The 27,578-nt window shown below is 46.4% G+C and overlaps 6 protein-coding genes across 12 annotated transcripts; 3 read left to right on the top strand and 3 right to left on the bottom strand.

Moving 5' to 3' along the window:
- Positions 1-72: 72 nt before the first annotated feature.
- LOC128268456 (opsin, ultraviolet-sensitive-like) lies at positions 73-17,525 on the top strand. 3 transcript variants are annotated; one of them, XM_053005559.1, is made up of 7 exons: positions 73-167; positions 261-777; positions 6,141-6,311; positions 6,386-6,552; positions 6,694-6,736; positions 7,050-7,186; positions 10,805-11,550. In XM_053005559.1, exons 1-7 carry the CDS (start codon positions 110-112, stop codon positions 11,341-11,343), a joined length of 1,632 nt encoding a protein of 543 aa, XP_052861519.1. In that variant the 5' UTR covers positions 73-109; the 3' UTR covers positions 11,344-11,550. The 3 variants fall into 3 exon arrangements, with proteins under 3 accessions (XP_052861519.1, XP_052861520.1, XP_052861518.1); XM_053005560.1 differs by lacking the exons at positions 73-167; positions 261-777 and adding an exon at positions 5,790-5,918 and having other exon boundaries at positions 5,994-6,311; XM_053005558.1 differs by lacking the exons at positions 73-167; positions 261-777; positions 6,141-6,311; ... (2 more) ...; positions 7,050-7,186; positions 10,805-11,550 and adding exons at positions 11,817-11,912; positions 11,975-14,399; positions 14,477-14,673; positions 14,747-14,884; positions 15,186-17,525.
- On the top strand, positions 824-4,965 carry LOC128269230 (tRNA (guanine(37)-N1)-methyltransferase). The gene is made up of 5 exons (XM_053006633.1): positions 824-1,305; positions 2,452-2,558; positions 3,150-4,502; positions 4,597-4,755; positions 4,824-4,965. Exons 1-4 carry the CDS (start codon positions 824-826, stop codon positions 4,656-4,658), a joined length of 2,004 nt encoding a protein of 667 aa, XP_052862593.1. The 3' UTR covers positions 4,659-4,755; positions 4,824-4,965.
- Positions 7,319-10,441, bottom strand: LOC128268459 (E3 ubiquitin-protein ligase sina). The gene has a single exon (XM_053005562.1). The coding sequence runs from the start codon at positions 9,629-9,631 to the stop codon at positions 8,777-8,779; it is 855 nt and encodes a 284-aa protein (XP_052861522.1). The 5' UTR covers positions 9,632-10,441; the 3' UTR covers positions 7,319-8,776.
- On the bottom strand, positions 17,468-19,475 carry LOC128268458 (zinc finger protein 883-like). Its single transcript, XM_053005561.1, has 5 exons — positions 19,127-19,475; positions 18,517-19,021; positions 18,279-18,448; positions 18,059-18,200; positions 17,468-17,986 (listed from the first exon to the last, which is right to left on the bottom strand). The coding sequence occupies exons 1-5, from the start codon at positions 19,468-19,470 to the stop codon at positions 17,792-17,794; spliced, it is 1,356 nt and encodes a 451-aa protein (XP_052861521.1). The 5' UTR covers positions 19,471-19,475; the 3' UTR covers positions 17,468-17,791.
- A 1,219-nt stretch (positions 19,476-20,694) lies between these two features.
- On the bottom strand, positions 20,695-22,777 carry LOC128277719 (eukaryotic translation initiation factor 3 subunit L). Of its 3 annotated transcripts, none has more exons than XM_053016222.1 (2): positions 22,658-22,777; positions 20,695-22,537 (listed from the first exon to the last, which is right to left on the bottom strand). In XM_053016222.1, exons 1-2 carry the CDS (start codon positions 22,685-22,687, stop codon positions 20,942-20,944), a joined length of 1,626 nt encoding a protein of 541 aa, XP_052872182.1. In that variant the 5' UTR covers positions 22,688-22,777; the 3' UTR covers positions 20,695-20,941. The 3 variants fall into 3 exon arrangements, with proteins under 3 accessions (XP_052872182.1, XP_052872181.1, XP_052872183.1); XM_053016221.1 differs by having other exon boundaries at positions 22,640-22,767; XM_053016223.1 differs by having other exon boundaries at positions 22,670-22,687.
- A 394-nt stretch (positions 22,778-23,171) lies between these two features.
- Positions 23,172-27,575, top strand: LOC128268840 (THO complex subunit 4-A). 3 transcript variants are annotated; one of them, XM_053006108.1, is made up of 4 exons: positions 23,172-23,623; positions 25,768-25,999; positions 26,073-26,273; positions 26,345-27,575. In XM_053006108.1, exons 1-4 carry the CDS (start codon positions 23,390-23,392, stop codon positions 26,470-26,472), a joined length of 795 nt encoding a protein of 264 aa, XP_052862068.1. In that variant the 5' UTR covers positions 23,172-23,389; the 3' UTR covers positions 26,473-27,575. The 3 variants fall into 3 exon arrangements, with proteins under 3 accessions (XP_052862068.1, XP_052862067.1, XP_052862070.1); XM_053006107.1 differs by having other exon boundaries at positions 26,073-26,279; XM_053006110.1 differs by having other exon boundaries at positions 23,523-23,623; positions 25,013-25,999; positions 26,073-26,279.
- Positions 27,576-27,578: the final 3 nt, after the last annotated feature.

Raw genomic sequence — 27,578 nt, 5'->3', positions numbered from 1 at the left:
TGTGCAGAACCGAGAGATCGGACGGTCCAGTCGAAGTCTACATCTGATTCATTGCATTGGCTCTGTGGTCGAGCCACGATTTCTAGCTCCAGCCGCCGATTGGGGCAGAATGTTGCTGTTTGTTATCGTATTCTTAATACATTCCTTGCATTTCAGTGCCACGCAAGGTGAGTCAGTTTGTGGCCGTGTGCTACTGAACGGTGCACTGCGTGAAGAATGTTTTCTTCACTATTCAACGACTTTTATTTTTTTTTTCACAGAATGCACCTCGTCGTCCTTTGACTTTGCGAATCATGTGAACAACGATGAACTCGACCTTACCACCCCGCCCGACACCGTCATCGCCAGCTTCCCAGTTGAGCACGTGCGATCGGTAACAGTGATTGTTAGCGAGGCCCATCCGCTGTACATTAACGTCCGGATCGCAGACAGGCTGCTGGAGTTCTTCACGACAGAACACTTTCCGCAGTATGAGGAACGTGAGGTACAGGTTATCCTGTTGCTTCAGATGACGTACGGATGTACAACCGGCGAGAAACGTGGTCTTTACCGGCAGAAGCTGAAACTGGCAAACAATCACGCGCCAAAGTTTCTGGAGGAGCGTTACGCGGCGCAAGTGCCCTTGCCGTTGCCCAAAAACTTTGACATTTCACCATTCCTGGCCGATGGACGGGGAATCATGGCACGAGATATTGATCTCGTGAATAATGCGGTAGTGTTTGGTGTGTCAGAAAACGATTACGTGTACGTCGAAAGCCGTCAAGTGGATGGAGATACTAAACAGTTTAAGGCAATCGTTCGGCTGAAAGACCAAGTGTTGAAAATGCCTGACCAACTGGATCTCATCATGACCGCCACCGATAAGGGTGATCCGCCAAAAGCGAGCCAAGTCAGTGTAACGATCGAACCGGATCTAGCAATCATCTACAACGATCCACCGGTGTTTAAGAACACATTCATCAACCTAACTTTGGATGAGGACATTGTGATACATCTAGAACTAATTCCCGGCACCGAGACAGAGGACGTACGCTATTCGATTGAAGGGCCAGACTCGGAATATTTTACACTGTCAGTATGGAACAATAACACTGGTGTAGATTTGAGACTCACCAATTTGGATGTTCTGCCGAAAAGTAAACCCTACCTCAACGTCATAACGTTTGCCCAGCGCGGTGAACTGACGAAAACCTCATCCGTAGTCCTGCTTACCATCCCGATGGAAAATGTTCCGGAACTACCAAACACTACCAACATCGAGAAGGTGCTCGCCGTACTGCACCTGGAGGAAATGACTGAGCATAAGTCTATTTTTCCACTCGGGCTACAACACTGTGTCTACGAACTAGAATCGCAAACGCCCGGAATTTTTTTTTACTTAGACCAACCTAATGGCGTGCTGGCGTCAACATCGTTTGACCGTGAAGATGAAGATCTTTTCTCCGATTTGGAGTATCCACAGTTTTGGGTCGTGCTGAAGCTAGTCTGCGCAAACCAAGCATCTGCAACATCGTTCGATGCCCCCAACCGTCTGGGGCCGATAAGAGAAATCAATTTTTCCACCAAACTAACACACCTCAATATTATTGTCGACGATATAAACGACAACAGTCCGGTGTTCACCTATCCGCGCGACAACGCATGGTTTGCGTTTCCATCGGTACGTTTGGCGAGCAAAGTGCTTCCCGAGCAATTGCTGAAGGTTGAAGCAACTGATCGTGATTATGGAATTAATGCCACCATCCGTTATACGCTCTCCGCGAACGATCATTTCGATATTGATCCAAAGACTGGAGTCATCTTTCCACTGAAAGTAGGCCTTTTAGCCGACAGAACCATTGAGCTGCACGTGTTCGCCACCGATCGCGACGGAGCTGAAGATGGCAATACTTCCTCGCTGAAGATACGGGTTGTCGGTGCATCGGAGGGACAGCTAGCGATTATGACCGTGGACAACATGGATCCGAGTTCGTTGAAAGGACTGCTCGATAAGCTAGGAGAAACAAAAGGATTAGAAATAGGAACGATTCGCAGTGTGCATTCCGTTGCTCAAGAATCGAATGCTTCTTTAAGGCTCTTGCCAGACGCACAGTTTACTACGACTGCGATCGTGTATGCATTCGATGAATCGTATTTATTTTCCCACCGGGAGATCGTCAGGTAAGATCCTTTTTGGCTTAATTTTCGAACCTCTTTACGATACATACATTTCTCACCCAACAGTTTAGTTGAATCTTCTGGATCGACCTTAGTGGCCAGTATCTCGCGCGTCGAAGATGTATTTCCTTCGCAACCTCCGAAAGTTGAAGCAGATACAACCGTCGTCTATCCTTACATCATTCTGGCTGCATTTTTCGGAGCCCTTTCAATAGCCTTGGCTGCAGCGGCATACTATTTTCGGGCGCAACGAAACAAATCAACCATCCCATACCCAAATGTTGAATCGCAAAGGTCATCTGCCGCTTCCGACGCCGTCATTGTCGAAAATTTTCACAATATATCGTCGACTACACCACCGTATCAGCAGCAAAACTTTGGTGACGTAAACGATAGCAAAGGTAAGAGATCCGGTAGAGTTTGTTAAACAGGGTAGCTCTTATCTGTGATTTTTTCTTTTTTTTCTAGCAGAGAATGAACAAGAGTCCCCAAGGATCTTCCGCTCCCTCACGGATCTGTTATCAATCGCTGAAAGCCCAGAGGATACAGCTGATTTGGTTGAAGCGTTGCCACCGCAACAACAGCCGCAAAAGAAAAGCTTAACGTTCAACGAAAATGTTGAAAAAATTGAAATTTATGAAAAGTATTGAACATGCCCATCGTTATTTACATTGCCAGAATATTGTATCATAAAGTATTTGTTGACCGTTGATTCTATATTTGAATTATGTAGGATAATTCATATGTCATCCACGCGATTCGTTGCGAAAATTTAGCTAGCTGATCGAAACTTGACGAAACTTGACGAAGAAATGTCACACGAGAACATAAACATTATAAACAACGTGGTTCGGCCGGTTCATTTCGGATTTAGCTAACAAAAAGGTAATTATTGCTGGATATTTATCATTTCCTTGGAACAAAAACGGCTCTTTTCAGACCTACGACTGTTTGGCTTGAAAGTTCTCTTCATCGTTTGCTTTGAATGATAGGAAACAAAGTCATAAACTCCTCGGTTCGGTTCGCGTACGGCCTTCCACAATCGGTCCGACATCGACATTACTTCCGGAACATGTTGTGCCCAGATCTGCATCCGCCGACAACCGTCCGAGGAATGGTTCGATTGGATAGGGAAGCCTTCGCCAAAAGCATCACCGTACCGCATCTGTTTGTACCGAAAACGACCAACCTAAATAACGTGTGCCGAGCAGTAAAGAAGTTTTTGCTGAAAATGGAACGCTACAAACCGGTCGTTACGGAGGATTATAAAATAACACTCCATCCTCTAGCGGTGAAACGGTGGGAGGATTTGGCCGAAGTGCCACTCGATCAATTCGGCATCGACAAGGAATGTCTCGTGTGGCAGGAAATTCATTTGAAGTATGAAAACTGGAAGTATGACGAAATTATCAAAGCAGTTCTCCCAGAGGACAAAGAAGCACTCTCTTCGTTCAGCAAAATTGGCCATATTGTGCATCTTAACTTGAAAGATCATCTGCTTCCCTACCGAGAGCTGGTCGGTGAGGTGATTAAAGACAAAATTGCCGACTGTCGGACGGTCGTCAACAAATCCGTCTCCATCGATAGCACTTACCGTAATTTCCAGATGGAACTCCTTTGCGGTGTTCCGGACTATCAAGTAACTGTCAAGGAAAATGGAAGTATATTTGAGTTCGATTTCTCCAAAGTATACTGGAACCCACGGTTGTCAACGGAGCATGAGAAAATAGTGAAAATGCTAAATAAGCACGACGTGCTGTACGATTTGTACGCCGGTGTTGGCCCATTTACTGTGCCGGCTGCGCGAAAGGGTTGCACGGTTATGGCGAACGACCTAAATCCCGACTCTTTCAAGGCCCTGGTTGGTAACTGTACTCTGAACAAGGTGACAAAGAACGTACAGTGCTTTAACAAAGATGCAGTTGATTTCATTAAACAAGAATTGCGCCAGGACCTGCTGATAAGGTGTGCGGACGAGCGATTCAAAGGAGAACTGCACATCACGATGAACCTCCCCGCAATGGCAGTCGAGCATTTAGAGCATTTTCCAGGCCTATTGAAAGGACAAACATTTGCACTTAAAACGAAGCCACTGGTACACGTGTACTGTTTTGCGAAAGGGGTAGATGACAAGAAAATCATTGCACAAAAGTTGGTCGAACATTGGCTGGGAACAGAAGTGTCGGAATCCTTAAAAGAGATCGCCTTTGTGCGAAATGTGGCACCAAATAAGGACATGATGCGTGTTAGTTTTTATCTGACGGAAGATATGCTGAGTGGCGCTTCGAACTCTGTGCGGAAACGATTGAACAGTGCAACGGCGACGGACATTGCAAAACGACAATGTAATTTCAGACACTAATCCAAAACAATCCGTTTTCCAGAGTACTTAGTTCTAATACAAAAATAACCTTCTTTTGGTTTCGTTTACCCACACAGGTTTAGAACCGAGCAAAGAGGACGATGGCGAAGAAGTGCAACAAACTGAAAGACCGGCCTAAGCAAATGGCCAAAAAAGCAAAAAATGTGTTCACCGTTTCCCAGCCCAAAAAGGGGAATATGAAGAAAACAAAAGAGGTTTCGGCCAAGCTGAAAAATGTAATAATTATCCTGTCGTCGGTACTTTTTTATTTTAACTTATTATTTTGATTGTCTTAACCCTACAGATACGCGTACAAGAAAAGCGGGAGAAAGTGGACGCCAACTTCAAAACACTTCACGCACAGCTAGTATCGAAAAAGGCTCCAAAACCATCACCGAAACCTTTGCCCGTGAAAGATAAAAGTGCACCGGACACCAACAGAATGGAAACGGATCTAAATAAGCTGCAAGTAGGATGAATGGTGAACTGCATTGCATGCGATGCACTGAGATTGTTAATTTACCAATAAACAACACCAACCAACATGTAAGCCAAATCTCTCTTTCATTCAATCGCTGGGTACAGAAAGGATGACTTACAGTACCATCAACAAGGTTGCTCAACGAACAAAAGTATACTGGAGCAGGTTGCAAAAGCGGTGTTCGCAATAACTCAGCGATCAAAAGCAGAACATACTACACAATTGGTATTATGTCTACGAATGGCAGTACTTGCCATCAATCGAAAATTACGGCACGAATCGGATTTACAATCATGCGAATCACTTCTATGGCTGCATCGCTTTCGTGAAGTACCAGATCGGTTGCTAATAACAAGCGGAAGTGGATCATAGCCCGTACCGGGAGTAGCGATTTAGAATGAACGGGAACGCTTTACGACAACTCGCTTAAGAGTTTGTTTTCTACAAAACGATTACACAACAAGAATATCAGTGTTGCAGTAGGAAAGTAATTAAAGGACCGAAGGACAATTGAGGATATCTAGGAACTATGCTGAACGAGAAGAACCCGCCCGCCTGTCATTCCGATAGTAATTTAATTAAAAGCATCGGTAAAGACACACATACTTACCATTTGGGCGCTCGATGGCGCTCGATCAAATACCTCGGTTTAATCACCGAACTAATCGGTAATCTACCCGTCGTCAGTGATATTAGCCGGACTGTAGCGCTGATTCAATTATTTTGCCACCACAAAATCGGAAGAGCTTGTATAAAATCACGGAGCTCCAGAACAGCTCCGAGTACTATAAAACGGATATTTTCTGGCCAAACGGACCGTCAGTAGGCACAGCGAACGTGTCTAGGGCGGTGCGCTGGAAGTGGAGCCATTTCTTCATCCCTGTGGCATTTCAGGACCCTGTGACTTACGTTACAAAGGTACCGTGACTCGTGTTACTATAGTGTTTTTGTGGCATGGTACAACGTTTCGGAACTGAACCTGTTTCTCCCCAGTGAACAGTGCAGTCTACATCGATAACTGGTGGGTCCTGAGTTCCAAAAACAACCCATCCGCGGCACCATGGGAATGATCGAGCACGCGCTTGACAACCAGACAGCCTTCCGACCGGAAGCTCTGATTGGTATTGAGCAATCCGGACTACGGTACCTCGGTTGGAACGTTCCCCCGGAGGAGCTGGTGCACATTCCTGAGCACTGGCTACAGTACGCCGAGCCAGAAGCTTCCCTGCACTACCTGCTCGGCCTCCTGTACATTGCTTTCACTGTTTTCTCACTCATCGGCAATGGGCTCGTCATTTGGATTTTCGTTTCGTAAGTGATCCGTGCTACGCGAATTGTGCAGCAATAACACCCTCTTCTTGCTCCCGCCTCACGCTGCAAAATAGTGCCAAATCTTTGCGGACACCATCGAACATTTTCGTCATCAACCTGGCCATCTGTGACTTCTTCATGATGGCGAAAACGCCAATATTCATCTATAACTCGTTTACGAAAGGATTTACTCTCGGGAGTGTCGGCTGTCAGATTTTTGCCGTTATTGGGTCCCTGACCGGTTAGTATTCGAACTGCAAAGCAAAAGATTTGTGATTAGAAAACACATGTTTTAAACTTGGCAAAGCTTCGTTGCCTGGACGTATTCAATTAGTTTTGATAAGAAAAAGTTGAACGTGAAGTTAAGATGTGTTTCTTCCAGGAATTGGCGCTGGAACAACAAATGCACTGATTGCATACGATCGGTAAGTCGATCATAAACTCGCATAAACCCAACATCGATCAAATTCGTCACGAATTTTCAAATCCCACCTTTGATTGATAACAAAAAGCACACTCTCTCACGATCGGTTGGGTGGAAACAAAAATCAAACGGGCCATAATCTTATCGTTGTGTTCGACAAGCCAATTTAAAAGACACAAGATAACATTGTGGTAAGACAATTTTTAACTTTTGGAAATGATATGCTTTAACTTGAACGATTGTTCAAAAAAGTACTCCAATCCACACTTTTCCCGCACAAATGAGTTAAAATACATGTTGGGAAACTCTTGCAGATACAACACGATCACACGACCGTTCGAAGGACGACTCTCCAGAACCAAGGCGATCATTCTTGTCTGTCTCGTTTGGATGTATGCAATTCCTTGGGCCGTGCTGCCGCTATTGGAAATCTGGGGACGATTCGTACCTGGTAAGAAAACACCCTTCCTCGTACCTACCGTTTTTCTCAACATATTTGGTAGCGTTTCTACGTAATTTTGCAAACATTCGTACTTTCGTGTAAAATTTTAAAATTATATGTAATCATTTATTTTTGCAATCAGTATATGAATTAATTATTTGCTTTATCCAGTTTTGCTCGTGCCGCATGTTTTACGTTTTTTTTTAATTTTATTTTATTATTTTATTTTACTCCTCCGGCCAACAAAATGTGCGACACGTGACGGATAGTTAAATTGTTCTAGCGGACAAAGTAAAGCGATCAACTCTGTTAAATGGTCAAAGTTAAATGAATCCTTACGTTAAAAAAGGGAAAGTCAATACCACTCAAACCGAGTACTGGTGACCACGCCAGCGATGAACTTATACTATTAGGTTTATTCGTCATCTTTCAGATTTCATAATGTTAGAAACAAACAGCAACATATCTTGGCAGTATAGTTCCCTGTTCGTTGGTCAGGCGTTTGGAACTAGGAACGGATGAAAGGGGTACATGGAATTTCTCGGATTGATGTATGCCTTCCCCATTGGCTCCAGTTCCGGCGGCCTGCCAACAACTAAACTTCCGCCCCAAGTTATCTTATCATCTCACACGCATCGCCTTTGCGCATGTGTACATTTGAGTAGGTACTTTAGAAAAAACAAAAGAGAACTGGACTTTTTGTTGTAAACACACGCAAACACACTCACACGCGTAATATGCTTGTGCAGATCATCTGCTGATCGTTTCTCAAGATCCTACAGTGCAGCTTCTTGCACTCGTATTTGCGCGGCGGTATCGTGCAAAACTGTTGCTGCACACAGTGTAGCCATGGTGTTTTGCTGGATCCGGCCGTGTTTATGGGAATTAACCTATTTATATTAACTGTAAGTAATCAGTTTTCATCGATAAGAGGGCGGTGGAGCAACTTTTACAAACAATCATTGTTTATGTCATCCTCGCTCGCTCTCTTTCTCTGTGCTACCTTAATTTCGTTTCTCTTACTTTGTTGTCCAATGTTCCCTCTGTTACGCTTTAATTTTTAATTTACAACTTGCTCTTCGCGAAGAACTTATTAGTCATCTTATCTGCAGGTGATACAAACACGCACAAACCACACACAACACACAATATCACATTCATTCACGGGCGGACACGCACGTACCTTTCGTCCAGGGTGCGTTAGCACGCAGCGTGGGTATGGTTTAATGGTATCATACATAATTAAATGTTTGTTCCGCTCTTAACCACGGATCGATCACCAACTATCGCAGTGAATTCACGTTAATCAATATTTGTTTGTTGGGTTAGAGTGTTGGTTGATAGAGATGAGATTCATCTTATCAGCGCGATTGTAAACAAGAACCTCTTTTCGTCAAGGGCATGATTCATGATACGAAAAATCTCTCCGTTCGCTAGCTCTTTTTGCGGTTAGGGTTTCAAGACTTATACGAAAAATATAAAACAGAACATATGTATTGTTACAACAAACGCCCAACCAGCTAAAGGGCCCATGGTCTTTGTCCCACTCTTTCCCAAATTTAGCGTCACCCATTTTGCTTACATCCAGTGTGATGGTGCTTAAACAACGGAAATAGTTACATTAATCCCCAGATTGCCATTGTCGGCAAACAGTTGTGCGATCGACGTGTCGAATACGAGGCAGTCAGAGTTGAGGATGGCGCTTGCGACGCCCTCGTGGATTGATCGTGGCATCGCTTCCCACGTGAGCCGCCTCCGGTTACCGTTCAGCTCCAACCGGTAGGCAAAGTTCTCGGCCTCCTTGCGCGACCCGATCAGCTGCACGATCGCGTAAAACTGCTGATGGCCATCGTACTTTTCCTGCTTCTCCAGCACCAGCATAAAGTGGTGGCCAAAGCAGGACTGCATCATCACCCAATCGACCGCGCCTGGCAAATTGATGTCGGTAGCCAAAAACACGATGTCTTCACCCTGCAGCGTGGTGATACTCTTGTGGGACATCATCAGGTGTGGCATTACGTAGTCGAGCGAGCCCTGCCACTTGCAGGACGCACCAGGACACGGACACAGATACGGCCGAAACTCGCAGGCTTCCTCGTGTTCCGCTTTCTCCGTGTAGACGAGCGAGATGGTGCAACCGTGGTTCGAGTGTTTGCAGGGAAATTTTACATTCGAAGCCACCTTCTCCATCGCCAGGTTACGGATGTTGCCGAGTGATCCGCGGCACGTCGGGCAGCAGGTCAGTTTCGAGCGGCAGCTAGTGCAGACGAGATGTCCGCTCTGACACTGCAGTATCGGAGGCAGCACATAGTCGAAACACACCGGACACTCGAAGAGTGAAGCGAGATCAGCCGATATGCCACTGTCGCCAGCGCCCACCGATGAAATGGAGGAGTTCGATGAGGACGAGCCCGCCACCTCACGGCGCTTCGGGTTGTTCAGCTTGTTGGACATGGTTTCGGCGGCTTCCGGCGGGTTCGAATCGCTCGTCGTAGTCCTCGCTGCCGTCGCCACCGTTCGTTTCGTTGCCAGGTCCGTCTAGTCCGTTTCACTGACAGCCGTGAAAAGAAAAGCCTGCTTCTGTGCGGTGTAATGGCACACCAACGTACAGCACAGATAGCCACACGGGTTGCTGTGGTTGTTGATCGATGGGCAGAACGATTGGAGACTTCTATTCGTTCCGACGGTGCTCCTCACTTGCCTTCACCCCGGGTTTTGTGATGCAATGGTTACTTGTTTTGCAAACATTCATTCCTTCCACTTTTGATTGCTGTATGACAGTTTGTTCTGGAACCACTGCCTGGTGGTGGCATTAATTTCTCATTTGCTGCATTCGATACACTTAGCCACTTGAGGCGTTACCCCTATGCAAGTGCACAATTTTTAAGCCACACATTAGCCACAATGTGTCGGCCGGACAGCTCGCAATTGTCAATCGATTTCTCACCAGCTTTCTCGTGACGAGAAAAACACCGAATCGGCAGAGCATGCAGAAAGCGAACCACACACACGCACTCTACCCGCACGAAATTCAACTGGCACTGCTGCGTTGGACCGCTAATCCGTTTTCAATGTGTTTCTTCATTAAATTGCACTGCAGCCTCATCCCCTTCTTGACCTGATCCTAGAGTGTATGTGCTTTTGAGACTCACGAACATTACGCGAACTTCGCTCACGTACTGACGTAGAAGGGTTCAACAAAGCTTCAGGAGCCAAAGGACGGGAAGAGGTGGGAGATGAATGTTTTTATGCTGTCGTTTTCCTCGTGCGAAGCGACAACACTGGATTCGAAGGTGTTCTAACACTGCGCGTCCGACCAAAGCCAATATAAAGCATTTCGGTCTACTTTAAATACCATTATCGTTGGATGTGGTATTTGTTCACTGTTTCTATTTACTCTCATACACTAAAGTATTAGTATTACATATATTACACCAAATATTGATCAAAGGATTGCCTTGGCATTTTACAAACACTAGATATATACACAATGGTACTTTATTTCGTATTACATGGCAACACTGTCATGGTGCCAACAAGGTATATTCAAGCATCATTGTTTTTGTATAACCAAATATTTTTAACCAAATAATATAACCAAATTTTATTCTTCTTTTCTTTTTTCAGAGGGCTTTCTGACATCTTGCACTTTCGATTACCTTGGAACGACTTTCGACAATCGCCTGTTCGTAGCGACCATCTTCACATTCAGCTATGTTCTGCCAATGTCCCTCATCATTTTCTACTACAGCCACATTGTGAGCCACGTGATCAACCACGAGAAAACTCTTCGCGAACAAGCGAAGAAAATGAACGTGGATTCGTTGCGATCGAACCAGAACAAAAACGATTCATCGGTAGAAATTCGCATTGCCAAGGCTGCCATTACAGTGTGCTTCCTGTTCGTCGCCTCTTGGACACCTTATGGCGTAATGGCGCTGATTGGATCCTTTGGTGACAAAAGTCTGCTGACCCCGGGAGTGACCATGTTTCCGGCGTGTGCCTGCAAATTTGTTGCCTGCCTAGATCCCTATGTCTACGCCATCAGCCACCCGAGATACCGCGTAGAGCTGCAAAAGCGCATGCCTTGGCTTGCCATCACGGAAACCTTGCCGGCAGAAACAGCGACCACCTGCACCGAACCGGATGGACAAACGGCTACATAATTCCAATTTACGAAAACACCCCCAATCGTTTCGGTTAGAATTTCACCGCGGTGACCACCAGTAACGATCAAACGATGTTAACCAAAGCTATGTCAAACGGATTATTGTACGGACCTATCTGCTTAAAATGTTTCAAAATTATGTATATGATATCCAAAAAAAACAAAAAAATAAACGATTTGAAGTGTAATCTTGAAGCTCATAGAAAAATCAAAACTTAAATCTTTCCATTGTGCAACCGCTCTGTGTTCAGGTAACATAGCACAAGAAAGTGCTTTACTGTAACAGTAATTTATTTTGTGCATTTCTAATGTTTTCACCATCACTGTGTCTAACGAACAAAGAAGAGTCTATAGAAACCTTGGTCCACATGACGTTTTGGCATCGTTTCGTTGACATCGATTGGTTGACTCACTTTCCGCGTGTTCCGAAGATGTGCTGAACAACATCAAATATTTTTCTCGGTCGTTTAGGTTTATATTAGTCTTTAGCTCATCAATATCTTCATTGCAATCCCTCTCCATATCCACCACTCGTTTTGTGTTTGCTTCGTGAACAATATTATCATGGTAGGTAACAACGACAACATGATGTAACTATGACAAGTTCCTGTAACCCATCTCGTCGCCAGGATTTGGACCACCCCGATCTGGCGGCGCTGGAAGAAAAGCTCTACTCGTCGTTTCATCATTCTTTCAATGCCACCACCAACAATGATGCTGCTCTTCAGTCACACGCTTCGGCTACCTCAACACCTTTGCGTATCGTGACAAAAACATCGGTTGTTAACAATTGCACACCGAATACCGGTTCAAGAACGATGCGCTACTGGGCCTCCAGTTCCGGTGGCGAGTTAATCACACTAAAAAAGCCATTTCTTGGCGAACGTAAATCGGGTGGAAATCCAAAGCAGAAACCGCCCGAAGGGCATACTCAAGCGTCGCCAACTAGCACTGGAGTTGAACGTGGTGAACCTAGAAAAGCGTTTTTCACGCCTTACCAATCCCTGCTGAATAGTAGCTCCCTGAATAGTGATACGCCCCTGTCAACTGCGAACGGAACCATCGTTTTCGATAAGGTGCAGGAAGTGCAGATCACTAGCGACCCCCCATTGAAAGAGAAGAAACTCAAAAAGAAACAACGTCAACCACTGAATCCCGTCGAAAAGCGGCTTGCTGGTCTAGTGAAGGTGATCGAAGGGAGCACACGAGCGGAGACTGTTAAAAAATGTGTTCAAGCCAAGAAAGCAAAGGCGACGGTGGTGCGGCAGAATCTGGCATCCAAATCTGGCAGCAGCAAATCGCAGGTGTCAGTAGTTGCCGAAATTACGCTGGATTCATCTGATGATGAAACGAAACTGCCGTTGCAGCGGGGAAAACCACAACCTAGAACACTAGAACCATCCGACGATGAAACGAATGATGTAGTCCTTGTACCGGGCCCGGAAGTGCCCCAGATTTGCATCGATTGTAGCGACGATGAAGTAGCACAGGACAGTTTTGTATTGCCAATGTTGAAGAGGCAGAAGAAAAAGGTGTCACCCAGTGCGAACTCACCTCGCTGCCAAAGTCCCTCTAATAGCTCTATTATGTCGGACGATTTTATCGGTCACCTCGATAGATCGCGTATGAACGACAGCCTTGGGGACTCTATTCCGAACGACGAAGAATTGGATTGCACCCTGAACGAATCGACGGCACGACCGGGTAAAAAGAAAACTACAGCCAGCAACGCACCCAAGAGGCTGCGTGTTCCATCAATATCATCTGATTGCACTATCGCCAGCAACAGCGACACAACCGATCCAGACAGGCGCCATCCGCCTGTACCTAAGGCAAAAAAAGCCAACCAGAAATCTGTTTCACCATCACGATCCTCCCCACCATGCCAATCGGAAAAGGTCCTCGAAGGTACCCCGAAGCCTTCCGGTAGTCTGCTACCACAGTTTGGTGAGTGCATACCATTGAATGCGAAAGGAGGAATGAAAACGAAAGGGAAATCGAAAAATGTCGATAGTGCCGTCTTGTCGAACTGTTCCAAACCGGCTTCATCTGTAACCGCGGAGCTGACTGTAAAAAAGCAAGCCGTGAACAATGGGGTGTTGAAAACTAATTCCATCACCGAAAAGGATGCACTGTCCGGCAGAATGGTCAAATCAAAGAACAAATCTAAAAACGCCTCACATTTGGCAGATTCCACGAACGCAGAAAGAGGAGGCGAAAATGTTACACAAAATATTAGTCCCGATGAAGACAGCATGTACAAGCAAATCACCAGAAAGCTAAAGGATGGAGAAGCATGCTTTGATGAGAGCAGCGTATCGTCGGAGAGTGATTATGACTTATCGACAGTTTTGGATAAATCAACCGTCAGTCGCAAGACAACGATAGGGTCTGCTTCCGAAACGACTTCGCATGCCCTGGAGACCATTTCTTCCGAAAGTGACTGTGAGGATCTCGTCATTATCACCTCTGCAAAACGAGCGTCAGCAACCGAGTCAAACGCCGATGGAACCACACAAGGCCCCAAAAAGAAGTCCCTGGGGCCAAAAAGAAAAAAGTTCCACTCAGAAAACCTTTCTGATGAAGATTTTGCCTGCGTGCTAACAGACATTGTTCAAGCCATTTCGGATGGTGATGATGATGATGATGATGATGATGATGGTAGTGGTGGTGGTGGTGGTGTTATTATTAATGATCTAGAGAAGGATGTGCCAGTAGATTATTGGCTTGATACAGAGGTCAATCCATCCCATCCATACCCATCCCAATCCATACCATCGGTCAATGAGAGCTCTCTGAACATTAATGAAGAAAGCGAAGCGCAAGGTCCCTTGCTGGCAAGCGATGTGGCTCCAGCTCCGGTGCTCACTATAAATGATTCAGATGATGATGTCGTACAGGTAGAGGGTACACGTTTTTTCGGCATAGACGACTCTTCGCCGGGTGTAATGGGTGACGCTGGATGTGTGTGGAACAAAGAGATGACTCTGTTCTACAATGGTACTGCCACGGAGGATAACTTTAGTATGGCTGCAGCAATACGGAAAATGCCACGTAAGTAACACATTTTCATCCTATATCTCAATGGCTACATCTACTGATGTACCTGCATTGCGTCCTGACTATTATAGGCGATGCTAAGCACTGGAAAATTGTCGATCAGGATCGTTTCCCGGATCCGCCGAAGAAAGATATGCTTTGCAATAACTGTGGTGAGCGTGGTCATATGCGCTTCAAGTGTCGTAATGCGCCGAAACTACGCATCTGCCATATGTGTGGCCAACAGGGACACCAGGAGCCACGATGTCCAAAAACCATGTGTTTAAACGTAAGAAAGTTCCACAACGAACTCATGAAAATTGGACAAAAAACGACACAATCCTTCTACTTGGCTATTTCAGTGCGGATCCCGGACAGAGACGTTCGTCTACGAGTGTGCTACTTGCCGGAACGATTTCAGAAGGTTTTGCTACATATGTGGAGTGCGTGGTCATACCACAGTCCGTTGTCCTGATCACTGGCGTCGGTACCACAGTACGGTAAGTTGTCCATGCGCCTTTATCATATGGAGCTTGGGCAGGATGAACTGAATTGCCATTTTGCAATACATTTCGCGTCATGTATATTCGCTGATTTGTGGAAAACTACCGATTTTCCATTTATATTGCGAATCAGGATAGGTTTTTGTACTTACTATCTTGTGGCTAATGAAAGCCCATGTTCTTGTTTGCCTTTGCTCTATATGATAGGTATAGGGTTTTGTTTGTATTTATAGTTCTGCATGAATGTTTTATTTTTTCGCCCACATGTCCCACATCGAATGGCTTCGCTCCCGCACAGACTGAAGATAACGTTCAACTTGTGGCAAACTATCAGAGAAATAGGGATACAAAACAATGCAGCATATGCGGCAAATTTGGCCACTATGCCCACAGCTGTCGTACCGCCCATCGTATCTTTGTTCATCCGATACCGACGACGGAAATAAAATCATATCATCCGGCCTATCATCGTATGCCTATGAGCAAAAGAGGACCAGCACCATATGCTGGTCAGGACGAGTGTTCCCGGTACAATCTGTTCGATGGCGATGCGAGCAAATGCGAGTTAAACCTCGAAACTTTGTCGATGAATTCGAATGGCTTCTACTATCGATTTGCTCAGTCGGCTGGTCTGCTCAGTGAGCCATCAATCGGCGGGGTTCTGCCCGACGCAGCCACGGATCGTGCCACCAAAACGCATCGTACCCGTAAGTCATACCAGAATCATAAGAGACCGTCCCAAGATGATGGCCAGCAAACCGAATATGTACCAATCCCACAGCAACAATCGCCGATCGTGTTAGAAGAGCAGCAATTGAAAAGAACAGAACTACCTAATGGAAATGACACTATGGCTTGTTCCGTTGCACTAATCGAAGAGGATTCGAATTACAGTTTTTCCGAGTTGCTCCCTAATGGGGAAGAAAGTAAGCTAAGCTGTGACGTTACTGTGGTAGGAAAGTCAGACTCTGTGGAGACAAGTGAGCCTTTCCACAATGCGGACTTTATATCACTCACTACGCAACCGGAGGACGAGGCGATGTTGCTTGTGAGCGATTTGAAGGCGGATGTAGAAAAGCAGCATGCCTCTGGAACCGAGGTAACGGATGCAAAAATTTGCCTCATGAAGTCGCACACCCAGTTACTGATATCCACTCGTGGCCGCAAGTTTCTCAAAGATGCGTCTAGCAGACACATGCTGAAGTGGAGCATTACGTTCGAATCAATTGGCAATGTGCTGCTTGTCAGCGGCCAGGCAGCCAATCAGGATGCCTTCCACCGGGAGTTGGTGGGGTTTCTGCAACAGACCGAGGGTGTTTGGCTGGGTGCCAAAGTACCAGGTGAGCGAAGGAGCGCTGTCCGTTTTATTAGAAAACATTTGGACCTATTGACGAAGTCCTACGAAAACATAGAAACAATTTTCGCCCGCTACCAGCAGTTACAAGGAAAAATGAAGTGGAAGAAAAGCGAAAGGGATCGTCGGTTGCTAAATGTCGTCCTATTCGGCCAGTGGGGCATGCGCGAGGGTCGAACGCACGTTCAGAGGCTGCTCACCAGCATAGACTCGCTCAAACGGAGTGAAGAACCTGAAATTGACCCGAACGCAAGGGACGTGATCGACGTGGACATTCGTTATATTTTCTCGTCTTACGATCATGGCGATTACAAGCAAATAATTGCTGAATTCGAAGAGCTTCGCAAAAATCAACAGCTGACGAAAATTTCATGTCAAGAGCTGGGCATGTCTAAGGCAGAAGCTAAGACCATCGTTACGAAAGCGGATGAATATGCATTTGAGCAAAGCCCTGCGCGGGATGTGAATCATTCGACAGAAACGTTAGCAGCGCAAGGCGCTCAACATTTTGAAGACGGTTCTTCAACCGACATAATCCTGAACACGGCGGATGGACGGATTCACTCACCAGAGTACAGCGCAGACTGGCAGGAAGCGAAAATGATCGAAACAGGTCTATTAGCTCAACCTCACCCAACGTTGCCTCAGCCCACGATTGAAGATTCGTTTGCAACCACCAACAATGCAGGCGGCAATATGTCGATTCAAGTCACACAATCGAGTTTACAGACACTTGTGAGGTCGAGAGAACGAAGTACATTTCATTGCCGTGACCCGCAGCAGCAGAAAGTTTTGGAACATTTAAAAGAAATCACTGAAATGAACTACCGGCGATTGCTAAAAAAAAAACCTTCAATGAAACTCAGTCGCCTAATAAGTGAAATATTGGAAGAAGAACAAACAAAACAAAAAACACTGAAACGCAGAAACGAAAGGTCGCATCCAAACTTCCGGTGGCAATTATTGCGAGATCTGACAGATTTAAGCAAAATAGCCAAACAACGAAAGCTTAGTCCCGTGTCACAATGGCGACTTTGTGATGCAATTTCAAAAACTATTCAAAGAACGCAAAAAAGGATAGAAAAACGGACGATTAGACGTGAGAAAAAAAAGGAGAAAAAGGCAGAAGAAAGAAAACTAGGTACCAAAGGTTCGCGAGTAATAAAACAAAGAACCGCCCAAAAGAACCCCAACCGATAGTAAGTTGTGTATCAGAATAATGAAGCGCGGAAAGGTTGCTGTTCTTCAAAACCCAACTGATTACAAATACATTGAATGTTTAAATGTTTTATAGTAGTGTGCGTGTCCTAATTATTGAATCTGATCAAAAAATTAACATGGGTTACATCTCCAACGATGTGTTAGAAGTGGCCAGAATGTTCAGTTGCCTTTTGCCTGTTGCCTTTGAAAAGAACGCCATCGGTCACCGTTGCGCTTGAAACACTCGTTCGATTCACCGTTGCTCTTGTTATCACGTATCAAGCTTAAAATTTTAACGAATTATTAATAACGTACGTGATGTTTGACATTATTTTGAACCAGTCAAAAAGTCAATTGTTATTCGCTCGTGGGCCAATTATTGATATTTCTAGCGTGTTGTCGTTCGTTTTTCTGGTGGTTTCCAGCGACGCGTTTTCGACGTACTCAGTTTTGTGTACCGTCGTACCGCATTTGGCTATATGTTGCTTCTTGGTGCACCAAGCCGGGATCAACTGTTCACATATCGGGCACCATTTTTCTTGTGACTAAACAACGAAATGAAGCGAAAAGAATCCATTATTATGTGTGTCGGTTTTTGCACCAAGTACTATACTTACACGCAATGCCCGAAACTGTCCCGTAAGCATTCCTTCCGCCGGTTTAACGCGTACATTCGTGTGCTGTCCGTGAACCAAAAACATGTGCTTGTTGTAGAAATAATGGTACTTGAAGTCACGAGTGCAGCAGATGTAATTTTCTCTGTGGAAAAAGGCTTTTAACCATTTAGACTCAACAAAACAACTAACTGGCTAACAGTTAAGTTTCACACAGTAATACCGGTAGGTGATGCAAAGATGATCGCTGAATTCCTTGGTCGTTAAAAACGCTCCAAGGCACAACCCACATTGTTGGTCTTTGGGGTTTTGATGATGGTTTTTGTGCTCGTTCAATTGCTTCGATGTATTATAAGATTGCAGGCAAATATCGCAAACAAAGTACATTTGGATCTACACGATGTAACAGAAAGGGCAACGTTAAACAACGACATCGGCTGCTTTATCGGCCATCTACATACATTATGTTTCTTCTCGATGTGCATCCGTAGCTTGTCTCTGCGGCAGTACGACATACTACAGTGCTCACACTGGTGCCGTTGTAACTCATGGACGCCTTTAACGTGTCTGTTAAGATGGGTGTGCGATTTGAAAGAGGATCCGCATTGGGCGCACTCGTACCAACGCTGGTTCGTGTGACTTTTGCTGTGTTGCTTGAGCTCGGCATTGTGTTTGAACCGCAGCCCACATTCCTTGCACTTCACTTCGTACGTTTTCAGGTGCACCTGTCTGACGTGAAAATGTTTTTCTGCCTTCGTGTAATACTCGAGCGGACAGTACTCACACTTGTACGGACGAACCGGCTCGTGTCGCTTGCGGTGCTCGTCAAGGGAAAACTTGACCGCAAACGACATACCGCACGAGTCACATATGTAATCCCGATGCTCGGAGTGCTTGTGGCTTTTGAGCTCCTTTTGGCTGTCGAACTTAAGATTACAGCGTTTGCAGAGTACAGGTTTTGGCAGTCTGTAAAAAAAAACCAGAGACGTCAACAGATGCCGAATGGACCACAGACGTTGTCTGGTTGCCGGCTGATGAGTGCATCAGCGTAATAATCAGATTGTCACCTACTTCTGATGATTCTCCGTGTGTAACTGGAAGGATTCGGAACTAGCTGCTACAAATTTGCATTTCCTACATCGAAGCTGTGATGAACCTTCGTCCCGATTCTTAAAGCATCTTCGGGCCGATGTCCTAGTATGATGTCGTTTCTTTGCGCCTGTGTTGCCTCTTTTTCGAACCACTGCCACATTCAGTTCTGCATTGGTTTCGATGTTTATCTCTTTTACAACTTCCGTAGCCGGTTCCAATTCCTTTCCAAGTTCTACATCTTCCTGGAGTATTTCTCCGTCAATTGGCTCTTGGGGTGAATGTTTCTTCCTCGGCCATTCGTATATTTGCTGATCATTGAGCATGCCTCTTTCGGTCTTGATGTTTGCATAGTTCACCAGAGCAATGTCTTCGTCAGACTCGTTGGTTGCGATCTCGTCGAGGCAGTTACTGTCGTCGTCAGTATCCGCTATGTGTTTATGTTGCTCCCTATCTTGTGTCGAGTTTGTAGCACATTTTTCCTGGAGTTCCATCTCCGTGTATTCATTGTTTCTTTCGTCCAATATCGAGCTGATACCATACTCTTCGAACTCGTCAAGCAATTCCTGCACGTTCAGTTCGGTTTTCTCAACACTCAACAGCTGCAGTTTCTGTAGCATCATCAGCATAGGTTCCCGGTGATCAACAAACAATTCGTGTAGCGCAGACGGGTCCCCTCTACGTAGCTGCGCGAGACTGTAGGTGAACTGCATTACGTACCATAAGTGTTTCCGATAAGCCAGGAAACATTCAAATGCTTCGAAGCACTTTTGGCAGACGCCAGTCGGAGTCAAATGTGTGATTTCCTGCCAGCACCAAAATAGCATTGAAGTACCCAATGACTGAGAATTAGCTTGCTGATTTATACATACCTCCGGCAACTGCAATAACGTGAGTTCATCAATGAGGTCGCCCAGTTTTCCATCGAACGAATGCATATATTCATTCACCGGAACTAACGAAGCTGCATAATGCAAACAAATTCGGCACACGTGTGGGAAATATTTTAATCGAAACACGGTCATGGTGAGATTTCTTGTTTTACAAACCAAAACACGCTCCACCGGGAAGCAAGTTTGTGTTTACATTTCCAAGTAGAGATCGGCAAGTAGAGAAGCGCAGAAAGAGGCTCTTCTCGTTTGGCGTTTATGCGTATCCTGCGATTTCAAACGGCGTTATACAATTAGAACCGTTTCGAAATGAAAGGATATTTTTCAGTTCAGTAAGATTTAATATCGATTGTTTACTTATTAACTTTCTTTTTATGTTCACATTTGTGGATCTTACAACCAGTGGTAAGATATTTAAAGATCTCTGGGATGCTGAATAGAAAGAGTAAGAAGACAAAGCCCCAAGACAAAGGTTACGAGCTGTATTTTGAAAAGAAATTTCACTACGTTATCAGCTTATACCTTATTTGCTTGAATTCCTCTGGCGTGACGTGCGCAATGAAACGCAAAAATAATATAAAATGTTCAGTGCGGTTCCAACAACTTAACAAAACTCATTTCTCAAATGAATTGCAAACGCCCGAGACATTGGTTGACGGGAATCAGCCACAATGGCAACATCCATTTATTGTTCCCCTGCAGATGGTCGGCTAGTGAGACTCCCTTTTCTTATCCTATTTATCAATGCTCCGTTACGAACGTTTTGAGCACGTGAGAGTAAAATATTACTGTTACGATTACCGAATCCGTGCAACACCGTTAACAGTATGGTTTAGTGTATGAAATATGCAAAACGCAGCTTTGTTTATCGACAAAGTTGCTCGAAACATTCACCGCATCGGCTCTGTTAACCCTTGATGGTGTGCAGGCGACGGTTAAGATCTTCAAATTTAAGGATTTTACGGATGAAAAAGTCACCGTAACGGTGCGAAACTTTCGTGTCGGCAATGTGAATCATGTCCTTGTCGATGTAGAAATCCAGCTCGGACCCGGACTGGAATTTACCCTCCAGCCCGCTCACGCCCTTGGTCCAGACAATGTTCTTCATCTTGTGCTTGAAGCACAGCAGACGTGTGAGCAAATTCTCCAGCTTCTGCTTGTCGACGTCGTCACGCGGCAAGTGGTCCATAAATGAGGCCAGCTTCATCATCGGCAGCGTCGTGTAGAGCTTCAGGTACGAACGGATCGTTGGCAACTCTTGCTGCTGCCGTACCTCGTCCATAAATACGTTGATCTGATGCTCAAGCGCCTCCTTCACGTAATCGTCCATCGGTGCATCTGGTGGGGGCGGAACTGGCGAAACGAACTTCGGGCAGGCGAAAACGAAAAAGTTGCGGAACACGTCCAGGTCGCCGCACTGCATCTTGTACATGTTGTCGTGGTAGTTTTTCTCGCGCAGCACCTGCTGGATGGACTCGTCGATGCATTGCGGGTGCAGAACCAGGCAAATAGCGAGCAGATGGTACATCTGATCGGTCTGCTTGTTGATCTGATCGTTCTGGTACGAGCGGGCGCTGTACAGCTGCTTGGTGCGCTGAATGTACAGCAGAATGGACGAAAAGGTGCGGATCGCGTCCGAGTAGCGGCGCATCATCATATACGCGAACCCGACGTAGTACGAGGTGCTGATCTGACACGCCGGAATGTGCGAGTACTGGCTCTTCTTGTGAATCTCAATCGGTTCCAGCACCTTGATGGCCTGATGATAGTCGCCGAGCAGCGAGTGCACACGCAACAATCCGACCAAGCTGAAGTAACCGAGCATTTTGTAGAACGAATGACGTCCAAACTCACCGGCCACCGCTTCCGGGTCTTTGCCGGCCGCTGCGGCCTCCAGCTGGTCCTTAATCTTCGACATTGAAACGAGTGAGTGCAGCACGTTCAAGATGCAAAGGATATTCCAGACTTTGCTGTTGTTGTTCAGCAGCATGTCCATTTCCTCCTCCGTCTTGTCCGTCAAGCGGGCACGATATTGGGCAAAGTTTTGGAACTGGTACACAAACTCATCGATCAGTTCCCACAGCCAGATATCGGGCAGCTCCAACTGGACTGGCTCCTTTGACGGTAGGATGTAGTTGAAAAAGTTACAGTAATTGTAGAACGAGTTCAATCGTTGCTCCAACGATGGGCCTCCCTGGATGCGGGCGTGCAGGTGACGGTAATACAGCTCCTTGTACAGAATCAGGAACAGGTTGTCGTTGTCCACCAGATGGGCCACCTCTTCCTCGCTAGGCCAAGCCTTCTTCTCGAAGTGCTGCTCGCTTAGCTTTGGGAAAGTGTTCTCGTACAAATTCTGTATCTCGTACACCACTCCATCCTTGATGACGGTAGCGAAGTACACCAGAAACTTCTTCACATCCTCGTGCATCGGATAGTAACCACGGTCATACATGGGATCCTCTGGCATGCCCATCTCATAGCCGCCGTACTCATCGTAGCCTTGCTGTGAAAATCGACAAATTCAGTAACAGTAAGTTAGGTTATGTTGTAGTTCGTAAGTTTTCCTCAGTGTTTCTCGAATGCTGCCGCTATTCGTTTTACTAACGTGAACCGCTTTACTTACACCTTCCCACACTTCTTCGTTTGAATACATTTTGCACGTTCGGGGCGTACGTTTTCCTAGCGAAAATCTATAATTTTCCGAAATATCTCCGGATCACGCACCGACCGAAAACGATTGCTATGCGAAAGAGGTACGCAGGCAGTTGTCATCATTGGCCTGTGTCATTTGACAGCAGCCCGACCAGGAAAATTGTATGCAACTTCGGTGTCGCATGCAACCAAAAAAGCCGCGTTGAATGGTTTCCGTTTGATCGTCGTCAGAATCTTTCGCTCCTAAATGTTCTACTGTTTCCTCTGTTTCTGACGCTTTCTGCCGTAGATAAGCATTTAATTACTACATGGGATGGCATTACATTTTAATTCCAACATTCAATCCCTTCGTCTGATGATATTCGAAACTTGCAGGAAAAACTGAACTGGTATAAGCGGAACACACTCCGAGCAACCACATTATACCAGTTAGGCGACGTTCCGTTCATCAGGCAACATTTTCACTTGGCTACCCATTCGTCGAGCAGTCGGTGTCGCGTTCCGTGCGTTCAAGAATTAAAACCTCATTAAAAGCAACAAAATAACGCTGCAGCATTAAATCGAATCTTAAACAAGTGATTTAACTAAAAGCAAACTAGTTTGCGTCGAAAGTTCATCACAGTGAAGCGTAAAGCAACGCCAAAAAGCCAACTCGTATTCCTCTATCGCGCGTCGTACGTGACCGACTCGGGAGAAAAACAAAATGGTCGACAAAATTGAGATGAGCCTCGATGAAATCATCAAGTCGCAGAAAACATCCCGTCCGCGCGGTGGCGGACGCCCCGGCGTGGCCAGTCGGCCAACCCGTCGCTCGACCACTGGCGGAACCAGCGGAACCGGATTCCGGTCGAACCAGCGTAACGGCGGCGGCGGCGGTGCTGGCGGAGTCCTGAAAGGACGTAATCGTGGCGGAATCTCCCGAGCACGCTACGGGCGGGTAAGGCGGTGAACGATGTGGAGACAAGCGGACGAAAACCCGTGCGTCTGCCAGACACAGAACCCTTTCTGATCGGATTGTAGAGCAATCCACGGCCAGCCAAAAGTAGGCCTCCAAAGCAGATCTTCAGCCATCCGGCCGAATGGGCGGTGTCTTCTTCTTCGGTCGGGTACGGCCGCCCCCGGAAACCCGGTGCGCGTCCTGCTGCTGCTGGTTCTTCGACACATGGGGTTCCTATGCCGTTTTCCTCGCATTTTGTGCCTGACGTCGCTGCTTCCGCTCTTGATATTCGCAAACCTTCGCCTAACGGATAAACTTTTTCGCTTCTCATGAGAAACGGTGGTGCCACTGGTGAAAAACGGCTGATAGTATGGCCGGGGACATTTTCGTTGCTGGAAATCGCTACGCTACGCAACGACGGGTGAAAAAACGACGAAAAGTGGTCGAGTTCTTCCCTACTGCGTCGTTCTTTTGCGAAAGCCACCTTACCAAGGTGACGCCATGAGAATTCAACATGGCGGCGGCGACGACGACGGTGGTCGTCGGTGGGTGAGAAATGGCAGAGGCCCCAGCGCCAGCAGTCACGATCTCTGTTCAATGCGCGCCACTCGCGTGCGTGTGTTCAGTTAATGTGCTCTCGTGTGTGTGTGTTTCTGTGTGAGAGAGAGAGGTAGTGTTTTACGGTGCGTTAGTGAAGGAAGAAAGACGGACGAAGTGTGTAACGCCGAGTTTCCTGATGTTATTATTGTGCCGCTTTGCGAGTCGTTTCCTGTTCGGTCTTGTTGGTTCGTTCCACCTTTAATGTGCCCTATTTGGCAACCGAGTGCTTTGTGTGCGTTCTCTGGTATGCGCGCTTTGCGTTCGCTAAATTCTCAAGCAATGGCTGCTGCTGTTTGAAGCGATTACTCATTCTGAAATCCCTCCGATATCGAAATGACAGTATTACCGTTTTGATTCTTCGCGCGTGTGTTATTGCGACGTTTTTCGGTCAAATCTGGTTTTTTAAAGAAATTTTTGAGAAGCTGTGCCAAGTAATAAGTTGATAGCATGTCATTCGAAGCAAATGCTAGTGAACTGCCCGTCCAGACATCAAAACGCCAAAGTCTTACTTCATCTAGTTAGCCGAGTAATCAAAGTGGTGCTCAAATATCCTTCACAGGGTGTTGCTGTGAATCGCTTCGTGAGCCGAGTACTCGGCAGAGTCCAAGGACTGCAGTGCGTCGGTTCACCAACCCACCATTGGTCCAATTCTGTGCCAAACCCGTCTTTTACCGGTGATTCTAATTCCAACATTCCAACTACAAAAATACCACCTTCAATTACAGCACAGTTTCACAGCTTCTGCTCAGCTCTCGAACGGCATCCCATTGTCTTCTTTCTTCCGGCTAGCGATTGGTATCACACAAGACACACACCTCCCAAAGAACGAACGTGGAAATGATGGCAAATGGCATCACTTTTCAGTACTCGAAATGGTGGAATAGCTCATACAAAGGCAATGCTTACTCTTTGTCAAGCACGAGAACCCCAATAAGCGGCATTTGATGGGAGCGAATGCATCATGAGACTACTGTGGTTAATCTAAGGAGGCGGCGGCGACCCAGCTTTGATCGCTGATATGCGCGCAGAACCACGCAGGATTTGCTTGCGCGAGTAGCGAAACGTGTGGCGGAAACGCACGACGTTAATGTTGAGATGTGGTGCCAGATGGAATACTTTTTTGCAGATACACTACTCCACTGAATGTAGTCACGAAACCGACGACAGACACCATGCCAATGCAACTGCAGGCGCTGCTGCGGTGCGTCGACGGGTTTTGCTGCATATGGGAAAAGAAGGAACACAGGAAGAACGCGGAAACTCACGGCTGCAAACCGCTGGCCCTCAGCCTCCCGGAATGAAACCTAGGGGGGCCAGCAGCAGGAGGGCAAAGAAAGAAGAAGAGAGAGGGTTATTGATTGCTGAAGTTCAACTTTGGGCCTAGCTTCTTTGGCACGCGCGCGGAGAGTCCGGCAGACGAGCGAGAGGGCAAACGGCGGCGATAGATGCTTGTCCGAGGCTCTGTAGAAACCCCGGAAAGAAAGGAGTGTACGAAGACGAGAAAAATCCACAAACCCAAAACCCGTCACATCATCATTCCACAGGGCGACGTGAACAGCGCATGGAAGCATGATATGTACGAAGGATCGCGCGGCAAAAACCGTCTGATGACAGCGGCCGGTTTCGGCGCAGGCTCCGGAAGCGGCAGCGTGGCCAAACTGTTGGTGTCGAACCTGGACTTTGGCGTATCGGAAACGGACATCAACGAGCTGTTTGCGGAATTTGGACCCCTGAAGAATGCCTCAGTTCATTACGATCGATCCGGACGTTCGCTAGGTAGGCTGACCCGCAGTCACACCCGGCACACCCTGGGTTAAATGTTGCTCACTCGTTATTGCCATTGTTGTAGGAACGGCCGACGTTGTCTTCGAGCGGCGCGCGGATGCAATCAAAGCGATGAAACAGTACAACGGAGTTCCGCTGGATGGGCGACCGATGAGCATCCAAATGGCCACCTCGGAAATCCCCGTCACCCGTCCCCCACGTCCCGTGGTATCTCCGGGACCTCCAGCGCGATCACCCCGCAAACCGGTCGGTGGACGCGGTGGTGGTGCAAGTAAGCATTTCTTTCGGGCCACGCTTTCCGGATCGTTTCTAAACTTGTTACGGTTTTGCTCGTAGGTAAACCGCAGACCGGACGTCGTCCAGCTGGTGGAGCAGGCGGTGCCCGAGGGCGGCAACCACGTGAAACCAAAACTGCGGAAGAGCTTGACGCCGAACTGGACGCCTATACCAAAGACATGAAGTAGAAAATGGTCCACCCGATGGCCATGCGATGAGAGGAGGGTGTACTCTTGTTCGATTACTAACCTTTTCATGCACTGCGTTGTCTGCGGCAGCGGGGTGAGCGAAGATTTTAAGGTTTAAGGAAGAGCACGGGCGAGTGTGGACACCGCGCACTGGCCACACCTGTGCTTGGTTGTATGCTGGACTTCAAGTGTACACCATTTAAAAATTTGCAGGGAAAGATACATATTTACTCTTTCCGACGATATATTATTATACTGTAAATAGACAACGTAAACGATATAAAAAGGAACTCACGAAAGGAAGCAACAGCAGAGCAGTTCACGAGTAGATTCTTCAGAATGGTGACGGTCTTTCGGTGGGTAAAATGCGTCAGGATGTGGTGCATTTACTGTGTGTCGTGTGGAGATGCGTGGCAATTAGACAAATTAACGACGCAACCACCCTAGGGCCAACCGCGTGGCTTTATCAGCGGGGCAATCCCCGAGAGGTCGCTAAACCGATGATCTGTGCTGCGTCGGTGCACGATTCGCACTGTTCATCTTTGACAACAGTAATTAAGATTCATCCCATCATCATCATCATCATCGGAGAGATCATCAACAGATTAGTCGTTAGTTGTTGGTACTACTATATAGTGAAATTGTAGTAACAAAAACGAAGACAAATAGGGCACATCCGAAGTTAGTGCAGAACTAAAAAAGGAGTGAATAATTGCAGTTTAGATAATTTAGATTGCAAAGATAATTTAGTGGCCAACTAAAGCACGATCACCGATCACGGATCATGCTTTTCTTTCACTTCCTCAGCGGACTATAACAAACGTAGCAGCAACAGATTAGTTTTTAATCGGAACCGCCTCCACAACTCACTCGTAGGATTTCGTCAACAGAGAGTCGCGAGAGGACACACAAGAAAGGACACAGATACCGCGAGAAGGATCATCAACGTGTATCGCGTTAGTTTGTAATCCTAGCAAACAGAAAGAGAGCGTAAGAGAAAGATAGCGCACGTCGCGGCACGAGAATATAGAGTGTGGATTCTCCCGGAAGCGAATGAGAACCAAAATACTGAAATAAAGTGAAAACATGTTTCCGGTTTGTATCCC

Source organism: Anopheles cruzii, chromosome 2 (assembly GCF_943734635.1).
Source record: "Anopheles cruzii chromosome 2, idAnoCruzAS_RS32_06, whole genome shotgun sequence".
NCBI lineage: Eukaryota > Metazoa > Arthropoda > Insecta > Diptera > Culicidae > Anopheles > Anopheles cruzii.
Note: the sequence above shows the minus strand (reverse complement) of the source record. Positions and strands in the feature narration are given on the sequence as shown.

Excerpts from the sequence above, each read along its gene's own strand:
- LOC128269230 (XM_053006633.1), top strand. The coding sequence starts at position 824 with ATGCCTGACCAACTGGATCTCATCATGACCGCCACCGATAAGGGTGAT. Across the intron at positions 1,306-2,451 it reads GAGGAAATGACTGAGCATAA|GTCATCTGCCGCTTCCGACG; the intron begins GTCTATTTTTCC and ends TGAATCGCAAAG. Across the intron at positions 4,503-4,596 it reads GGACATTGCAAAACGACAAT|GTTTAGAACCGAGCAAAGAG; the intron begins GTAATTTCAGAC and ends TTACCCACACAG.
- LOC128268459 (XM_053005562.1), bottom strand. The coding sequence starts at position 9,631 with ATGTCCAACAAGCTGAACAACCCGAAGCGCCGTGAGGTGGCGGGCTCG.
- LOC128268456 (XM_053005558.1), top strand. Across the intron at positions 14,400-14,476 it reads AGCAATACGGAAAATGCCAC|GCGATGCTAAGCACTGGAAA; the intron begins GTAAGTAACACA and ends TGACTATTATAG. Across the intron at positions 14,674-14,746 it reads CAAAAACCATGTGTTTAAAC|TGCGGATCCCGGACAGAGAC; the intron begins GTAAGAAAGTTC and ends TGGCTATTTCAG.
- LOC128268458 (XM_053005561.1), bottom strand. The coding sequence starts at position 19,470 with ATGCTCAATGATCAGCAAATATACGAATGGCCGAGGAAGAAACATTCA. Across the intron at positions 19,022-19,126 it reads CACACGGAGAATCATCAGAA|ACTGCCAAAACCTGTACTCT; the intron begins GTAGGTGACAAT and ends TTTTTTTTACAG. Across the intron at positions 18,201-18,278 it reads CATCTTTGCATCACCTACCG|AGAAAATTACATCTGCTGCA; the intron begins GTATTACTGTGT and ends CTTTTTCCACAG.
- LOC128277719 (XM_053016221.1), bottom strand. The coding sequence starts at position 22,687 with ATGTATTCAAACGAAGAAGTGTGGGAAGGTGTAAGTAAAGCGGTTCAC. Across the intron at positions 22,538-22,639 it reads GTGTAAGTAAAGCGGTTCAC|CAAGGCTACGATGAGTACGG; the intron begins GTTAGTAAAACG and ends CGATTTTCACAG.
- LOC128268840 (XM_053006107.1), top strand. The coding sequence starts at position 23,390 with ATGGTCGACAAAATTGAGATGAGCCTCGATGAAATCATCAAGTCGCAG. Across the intron at positions 26,000-26,072 it reads TCGATCCGGACGTTCGCTAG|GAACGGCCGACGTTGTCTTC; the intron begins GTAGGCTGACCC and ends CCATTGTTGTAG. Across the intron at positions 26,280-26,344 it reads TGGACGCGGTGGTGGTGCAA|GTAAACCGCAGACCGGACGT; the intron begins GTAAGCATTTCT and ends TTTTGCTCGTAG.